Source organism: Diabrotica virgifera, chromosome 6 (assembly GCF_917563875.1).
Source record: "Diabrotica virgifera virgifera chromosome 6, PGI_DIABVI_V3a".
Classification (NCBI taxonomy): Eukaryota; Metazoa; Arthropoda; class Insecta; order Coleoptera; family Chrysomelidae; genus Diabrotica; species Diabrotica virgifera.
This window is the reverse complement of record NC_065448.1, coordinates 34,510,969-34,520,434: the sequence shown is the minus strand read 5'-3', so window position 1 is coordinate 34,520,434 and position 9,466 is coordinate 34,510,969. Positions and strand designations below refer to the sequence as shown.

The following is a 9,466-nucleotide window of genomic DNA, read 5'->3' as shown; positions in this document are numbered from 1 at the left end:
TCAGAATGACAAGAACCAATAATTTAATTTTATTACGTACACCTTTGAAAAGCATTTGTATTTTAGAAGAATAAAAAATGTAATAAGTTGAAGATAAATTCCTTTTTATTAGAACCAAGCTAATAATACAGTCCACACAAGATATTTATACAAATTTTATTAACGTTTCAACGCCCAAATTGGGTGTAATTGTCAAAATACAAAATACGACTGTAGTATTTTGTATTTTGACAACGACACCCGATATGGGCGTCGAAACGTTAATAAAATTATTTTTTCAATTTAATTGTGACTTATTTCCCATCTAAATAGTTCATTATAAAAATGCCACAAGGAAATAGCTTCAGAACAACAAACACCCTTGATTCACACCACGACGTATCTCCACTGCTTCCGTCATGTTCTGAATAACTCTTATGTTTGCACATTGATATCCATACAAATTATTGACCGTGTTGACATTGCTGCTGATATATACACTGTTAAGTATATTTTATTGAAGATGTTTAGAAGAGAATATTTACTTGTATCGTAGAGTAGTTTCAATATTTCGCTGAGAATTTCGTCTGGCTGGGTTGCTTTTCTTTGTTTGATAGTCATTTAACTCGATACGTGTCAAAATTTCTTCAGTAATTAGCACATTTTCTTGTATACGTATGTCGGTAATTTGATGATGTAGTAGCATCACTGAAAGACTCAATGTACTAACCATTATTGTGACGAGGCTAAAATCTGCTTAAATAAATCGTTTAGTTCCATTATATGCCATCATATAAAAAGTTACGTTTTTAGTACTTTTTATATTTATTTTTAAATCGATATGATTTATATTATTATGTTTCATAAAATTCTATTCTATGATAATCAAATGACTGCAATATATCATGTAATTGTTGAAATGTGGATATTTTTGTCCTTTAAACAATTTTATATCAAATTAATCATATTCTATAATATGTTATAAGTTATAACCAAAGGTATACATACATTCAATATATTGTAAATAACTTTTTTTCTTTCGATAGATTACTCTTGATTGTGAATTATGATTTACATATAATTATATTATTATAATATTATATTATAATAAGCAATAATACTTTTTGTTTACCACTACATAGACGTGATTTTAATGAATATATTAAAGTTAAGTGCAAAGCTCCCTCGATATATTCTGGATTATCGATTGATACAATTACTATATTAAAAATTACTGTTCTATTAACTGTATTTTTATTTCCAAACAAAAAACTACAATAAGTAATAAAAAATAATGACAAAACATTCCTAATAAGTAATAAATAACTAGTTAAAATATGAAAATTAATACAGGAAAAATCATCAAGTCTACTCGTCCTACCTGACCTCAAACTATCGTCAATAGTGGTAGAGAGACATCTGCACTGAATGTCTAGTGGACCACTTACCCATAGCATCTGAAACAAAGAAAAAGATCATTAGTATCATTGATCTTGAATGAAATAATAAATATGGTACCTAATGTTTATTTTAATATATTTTAAAGTCTTCTACCAATAACATTTTTTTAAGCTCCATTTAATTTACAATCTGTTATCACTCGTAACAATAAGTAAATGTTATGACAATTAAAACAATAACGTTAAAACGAAGAATGTACAACGTTTATTTATTTAACTGTACACATTTATATTTTAAACTGACTCCTTAAATTTGAAAAGTTTGCTGTTCCTTTGCTGAGCAGTTCCTTCTATACAGTTTGCTTCATTCTTCGAAACGCTTCCAGAACCCAGTGGAATTCTCTAGACGTCATGATTGCTGTAGAATTTGATCGAACAACTAGCATGTTCAGTCAGGGGTGTCGCAAGGGCGACATTTATTTAAAGGTCAAAGTCGCATCCATTATAAGGTTTTAGCGACATTACTGTAATTAAGAACTAAATTTTGTTGTAGCATGTGCGTACATTTTAGTGGTTACAAAACAAGTCTTTTAAACCTTAAATGTTGCATGAATGTGAATATAAAATATGTATAATAGTCCAGGGTAATAAGGTTTCTTCCATGACACTTGAACAGCCAGGGTACTGAAGCGTTTTTCGACAGGTAATACCTATAAGAGCAAATTGTAACTATTTCCTGCGTAGGATCTGGCGGCCATTTTTATTTTTAAACAATTAATTGTCAAAAAATGGCATTTTTCACTTTTTTTAATCAATGGAAAACAGGGAAACTTATGGTTTTTTTAGTACAAATATCTTCGAAACTATGAAAAAAGCTTTAAAATGACGTATTACAAAGATTGATATACTCATTTATTGTTAATATAATTGCGAAAAAAGGTCGGAATTGCAAAAAAAAATATTTTCACAATAACTGTTGTAAAAAGTAGTGTACAGCTTTGAAATTTTTGTCGAATAAGGGTTCTTTGGTGCTTAATATGTGGTAAAAATTTCAAAGCGATTCATTCAATTGTTTAAATTTCATTTAAATTGTTTATCCCAGAGAGCATTTTTTTTGCAATAACATAAGTCAGAAGAAAATGACGTTAGAACCATTCCACAGCTGTCAAATGAAAGAGCATGAGCTTTATTTTCAACTTGGTTTAAAAAAAAGTGAATAATAAATGCATTTATTAGTAATAAATAATTATGCAAAAGAATCTTTCCTTATAAACTTTTTATTTTGTTATATAAGAAATTATATTTATTACAATTTTTTATCAATTATTATGATATAGATAACATTACTTGGTAGTTGTGCACTTAAAACAGGAAAAAGTTAATTTTTTTGGAAAAAAATATTCAAAAAGTTCATAAAGAAAAATTGACGATACTTTTGCATAATTATTTATTACCAATAAATACATTTTTTATTCACTTTTTTAAACCATGTTGAAAATGTAACTCATGCTCTTTCATTTGACACCTGTGGAATGGTTCTAAGGTCATATTTTTCTGACTTATGTTATTGCAAAAAAAATCCACTCTAGTATAAACAATTTGAATAAAATTTAAGCAATTGAATGAATCGCTTTGAAATTTTTATCATATATTAAGCACCAAAGAACCCTCATTTGACAAAGATTTCAAAGCTGTACACTAATTTTTACAACAGTTATTGAGAAAATATTTTTTTGCAATTCCGACCTTTTTTGAGTCAAATGAGTATATCAAACTTTGTAATAAGTCATTTTAAAGCTTTTTCCATAATCTCGAAGATATCTGCACTAAAACATCATAAGTTTCACTGTTTTCCGTTGTTTTGAAAAAAAAGGGGAAATGCCATTTTTGACAGTTAATTGTTTATAAATAAAAATGGCCGCCAGATCCTACGCAGGAAATAGTTACAATTTGTTCCTATAGGTATTACTTGTCGAAAAAACGCTTCAGTACCTACCCTGGCTGCTGAAGTGTCACGAACAGGGTATATTTTTGTCTTATTACCCTGGCCTATAAGTAAATACATATCCATTTTAAACTCTATTAATTTACGAAGTAGTTTTCAATCCTAATAGTAACCAGTAAGTTTTCAATTTAAAAATCTTTTAGTAATATTTTTAATATTTTCAATATTAATAATTTACTATTAGGATTGAAAACTACTTCGTCTTTCAATGCCAGATGGCGCTAGCCACCTACTATCATCACTTCAGTTGCAATGGGTGGGAAAACCTCTCGATACGAATCAGTTAAAATATGGAGAACAGTGCCTACGTTCCTTCCGATGAAGGCTCCAATAAAAGCCGAAAATCGCGATTCAAGGGACTGGACTGCACTCCGTATTCTAATTGAAAAGTAAGATTGTTTTGCCTTCGCATTGCAACTGAATAAAAATGGTATACATTTTTATTTTCTATTAATTTAATTTTCTTGTATTCTGCTGTATTTTAAAAAAACAATGTGGGATTGTCAATACGCTATGAATTATTTACACTTAATTTGTAATAAATTGTGAAAATACATGGATTACTTAAAATTTATTGCTGTACGAGATGTACGAATATGAAATACATAATATAATACTAAACTTGTCCATTACACTGATACATTGTTGGTGAAGAGCGTATAATGCGTTTGAATGGGAAAAATCTGTTGTAACTCGCTCCTAGAATTTTATTTAAATACAAATGTTTGTAAACATCTCAAATCTCTGATTGGATAAACCGTGGAATTGCAAAGGTTATCGCTATTGGGTAGTTATATTGTACTGGTTGTTTTTCAAGCAATTAGCAAGAAATTTACAGAAATATGCATTTGATTATCAACAATTATTTATGTAGAAATGCTTACAGTTTATTAATTGAAAAAATGCAGCTTGTAACAATATTTGTTAAGTTTAGTGTAATATTCAACAACATCTTTTATAATTATCAGCATTTGGAACTACTACTCTAATGATTCCCTGACAGTATACATAAGAACTAAAAGATAATTAGAGTTTTCAAGGTCTTCCTTCAAATAGCCATAGTTAAGGTGAGGAAGCAGGACAAGTTACATAGATGACAATATTTCATTACAATACACATTCATTATGCATTCATTATACGAAATTAAAAGTAAACATACCATTTCTTCCAAATAATTTGTGTGGCCCATCGTATTCTTAAGGTTTTATTACTTTATATTGAATATTAAGTGTGAAGATATTAAATGAATTTAATAGGCAACTCAATGTTTTATGGCGTATTTAAATGCTCATACTAATCGATAAACTTAATTTTTATAGCTTTTTAATGATTTCCTGAAAAATATTCAGAAAATGAATACGACATGCATTTCTTTTTTATTGCCTCTCAAAAATGTTAAACTATTCAATATATTCAATATATTGTTATGATCCGTAAATGTAAAAAAATTAAAAAGACACAGAGAAAAGGAAGAATAACCGAATAATGCGATCCACATAGAAACACAAACAATCGAAAAATTCCACGAACACAACCTCTTCGTAGACTTCATACAAGCCTTTTACTGTATTGGAAGAAATAAATTATTTATTGAACTGAAAAATCAAGATATAATACTAGCAAGGTTAATCAGATTAACAAAAATGACCATGGATGGATCTCGAGTTAAAGTAACGACAGAAGAAGGTAGCACAAAATTAATTGCAATAGAAACAGGAGTGTGACAGGGCGATTCCCTGCCAACCACACTGTTCAACATAGCAGTAGGAGGAACAATTAAGGCCAACGGAATCATAGGAACTATAGCCTACTCCTCAACACAAATAGTTGCCTATACAGATGATTTAGTTCTTAAGGGAAGAGACAAGGAAAGATTAAAAGGAGCAGTAATAATCCTGGCAAAGGAAGCACGGAAAAGAGATCCAAAAATTAAAGAAGGAAAAACAAAATATCTACCCTGTTCTAGAAGAGAAGATAACAGGACGAGAGAAATCAAGATAAAAAACTACACTTTTGAAATAGTTCCACAATTTAAATATTTGGGAGTAATAGTGAATGGTCCAGTGTTGCCACCCCATTTCTCTAGATTATCCGATGATCGCTCGAAAAACATCCGATTTGTCACGAAAAGATACACTCATAGGCGTACAACCGGGGGATTGGGGATTATAACCCCCCTCCCCCATTTGGATGTACTTTGAGCTCTCTACGCTTAACACCATTACTATTCCATACCTCTCAGAGGGGCGCGACCCAAAATAGAGAATTACAGAAAAATAATTTGTATGTTTTAACTCACTTTATAATGCTCAAAAATTACGGGGTCTGGATTTCAATACATATTTTTTTATACTTCTCGTATCAAAGTTGCGCGTGAAGTTAGGCGTGTTAATGACAGTAGCGAGTTTGGGGGCGATTCCTCCCAGAGACTATCCAGTACTTGTAACCCACCTTAGGATCATCTCGCAGAGACAATCCAGTAGTTGTAACCCCCCCCCCCACCTTCTTAGGATCATCCTGGTTTCTTTTATCTTTTTTGTATTGAATACATTACTGAAAATCCTTCGTACACTCTACCCTAGCGTTTGAAAATGGTAGAGCGAATAGCAATGAAAATACTTTTTTTAAATTAGGAAACAAATATATATGTATTAGCTTCATTTTTTAATTTTACCATTTATCCATTATAAAAAAAGTATTTTCACAAACCAAAACTTATTTCAACAGACGTTTACTTAAGCATTGCACGACATTAAATAAAAATAAAACTAAAAACTAAATCGTGCAGTAGCTATCATAAGTTTAAAGACTAAAAACCCATAAATAAAATCGGACGGCAGAATCGCTATTTTTGAAATTTGAATTGGATCAGTATGCCTTGAGTTGAAACATTTGTGCATTCAAATTCTAAACAAAACAAATCACACAGGTCCCTTTTGTCAATGAGAAGAGGATTTTTTTCAAGTTATTATTATTTATTTTTGTTATTAGTTTATTGTAGTAGATTGGTAGATACACTGAAAAATATACGCAAATATCCGATTTATTAAAAGGTACGAGGAACATACAACAACTGTCAAAAAGATACGCAAATCGGATAATTAATTATACGGCCGATTGGCAACACTGGAATGGCCAAAATAAGAGAAGTGAAAAAGTAACGGAAACAACATACTGGAGATACATAGGCTAATGAAGGACAAGAACTTATCCAGAAATATAAAACTGAAAATGTACAGAGTTGCAATCCGACCAGTAATTACGTACGCAACTGAGACAATGTGTCTCAGAGAAAAAGATGAAGAAAATTTGAGAATATTCGAGAGGAAAATCCTGAGATCGATTAAGGTCCCGATAAGAGTGGACAACGGGGAAATGAGAAGAAGAATGAACAATGAACTAAGAGACATAATGTAGGGAGAAAATATAGTAGTTAGATTTATTAAAGAGCAGAGACTGATATAGCTAGGACACATAGAGAGAAGGAAAGACGACTTACTGATTACGAAGATCACCAGATGGAAACCAGAAACTGAAAGACCAAGGAGAAGACCCAGAGAGAGATGGGAGGAACAGATCATGAGGGATATCAAAATTCTGAAAGTGAGAAACTGGAGGGAACTATGCAAATATCGAAATGAGTGGAAGAAAATTGTAACGAAAGCCAAGTCACACAACAAATTTTGACAACACATAAGTGGAATGCGGAGTGATCCACAGCAATAAGCGAATCAGAGAGCTCTAAGTAAAAGCGGCTAACATTCCATCCGGAATGAATAGCCTTGATCATAAAGATATGCGGGTATAACCGGAAATAGAGGGAAAACGAAGAGGATGCAAGACAATTAAAGAATCAGGAAACACAAGAATAGATGGGTCAAGAGAACATAGTTAGAGCATAAAAGCACGGAGAATTAGATGGTATTGACACATAATGAGAAGGGAAAAGAACAATCCGTTAAGAGTTGTAACGGAATGGATACCACCAGGTAAAAAACCAGAGGCAGACCTAAACTGAGATGGAGACAACAAGTGGAAGAAGACTTAAGAAGTACGTAAATTAGAAATATAGGAAGGAAAATCAAAGACGGAGAAGAATGGAGAAAGGTAGTGGAACAGCGAAGTCACACCAGCAACTGTAAGACCAAACTCAGAATGCGATGATCCCCCACAAAAAGGATCTTCAAGTTAAAACAGCTTCAGCTTCCTCGGGAGCGTATAGCTTGTATAAATATATAACCGGAAGTAGCAAATACCCCTAATTCAAATAGGCCCCTTCTCGAGATATTTCTAATGGACCACCCTGTATATATAAGCTAAAAGGGTGGAAAAGAATGACAGTCTTCGATACATAAACAACACAATGAAAATTTAAGCAACATTTTAAAAATAAACAGGGTTCGGCCGCCACCGACTGTCGGTTCCTTCATTCATCCGGAGGCGGCACACCGTTAGGGATTTTCTCTTAATCGTACTCGGTGGCAATGGGGCGGAAAATTTGATTTCGGTCGACACGGCAGAACGGCCTGACACCGGAATTTGCATAATCGTTTTCTGCCGCCTCCCGTCACTGCCACTAATTAAAAATGTATGGCACGCCATCTCCTTTTTCCCAGTCAATATTTGATGAGGCGGCCCGGACCGTCCCCGGCAGTTGTCACTGTCAACGAGATAGCGTCCTTTCGACACCTTTTTCTGAATGATATAATTCAAGTCAATTTTTATATTCGGCTTTATTCGTCAGTTTAATCTTTGCAGCCAAAGAATTACAGCTACAAACCTGGTCTACTGTAAACAAAAAAAAAATGAAGAAGAGCAGAACAGACGTTTAAGAACAACGAAAAAACTAACATAAGCTACAACAAGTAAATAAAAAAATATGAAAAAAATTTTAAGAAACGCTTTTCTTTAGTTATGAGCGACTAAAATTAAAAATATTATAAAAAAACATCAACTAAAAAGCAAAAAATAAAAAAATGTCAAACTCGAAGGATTATTCGAAAAAAACTTTCGTTAAAAAAATGAAAAAATCTAACACATTCGTTAAAGAAAAGCGTGGGCCGCGACTTCATCGAATAAACAAGGATAACGCCCCACGCTTTTCTTTAACGAATGTGTTAGATTTTTTCATTTTGAAAGAAAACACACAGAAAGAACACACATAGAAAAAATGGTGGTTTCAAACTTTCTACATAAACTAACAATAAAATGATCAAAAATGACATGTCATTGAAAACATGCTAAGTAGTAACTACCTAGATTTTTTAAATTTATCTAGAACTTTAAACAAAGTTTTCCTAAAATCTAGCATTTACACCCCTTGTATTCTAAGGGCCTCACATGACGATTTCCCAAACCTCCACTAATTTAGATCTCTATTCAAATAATAAATATTTAAATACCCTAAGTTTGGTTAGTTTTAACCCGACGCTGCATATAAGCTGCTTGGTAACGATGAATTAACAAATACAGAGAAATTTCCGAGAAGTCTAATCCCTTATCGAGGTCCTGTGATTCTCGATCGGATCTGTAGCTTTGTTTCTTTTTTGTCCGGGACCAATCTCTGTCTTTAGATGAAAGATAAAGTGTTCAGCGCACAAAAAATAACGATTTAAATAAACGTTGATCGGAGTCAATAGTAGAAAATCCTTAGGAGACATGATGCATACTTTCGAATTCTTTATATTCTTCACAGGCACAGGAGATTGGATATGTGTAGACAGATGTCTATTAGATTCATAACTTTATTATGCATATGTAAATATAAATATAAAAATAACATTCAAACAGTAAGAAGATACCATTACCATCTATTACAATACGTTTTTAAAGTTCTTATTGTTAGCGATTGACACTTGAATAATAATTTTTCTACGACCGTGCTAATAGAGGCACTTTCACGAACGCATTTCGTTTCCGAAAGTTGCACTTTCCCGCACTGCGTGCGTGAAAGTAAATTTTCCCGCACGGCGTGCGGGAAAGTGAAATACCTTGTAATATGGCATTATAATATATTATAATACATGCAATAAACTAATATTTAGATATTATTTACTAATTTATTTCAAATTTATCTTCTTG

The 9,466-nt window shown here is 32.1% G+C and overlaps 1 protein-coding gene across 4 annotated transcripts in view; it reads right to left on the bottom strand.

Moving 5' to 3' along the window:
* Nucleotides 1-1,216: 1,216 nt before the first annotated feature.
* LOC114325306 (homeobox protein homothorax) overlaps nt 1,217-9,466 on the bottom strand; it is a 675,897-nt gene continuing 667,647 nt past the window's right edge. For all 4 annotated transcript variants that reach the window (XM_050653960.1, XM_028273338.2, XM_050653961.1 and 1 more), the window contains one exon: nt 1,217-1,436. In XM_050653960.1, the coding sequence (XP_050509917.1) occupies nt 1,378-1,436 (59 nt within the window). In that variant the 3' untranslated portion in view covers nt 1,217-1,377. The remainder of the gene's footprint in view (nt 1,437-9,466) is intronic.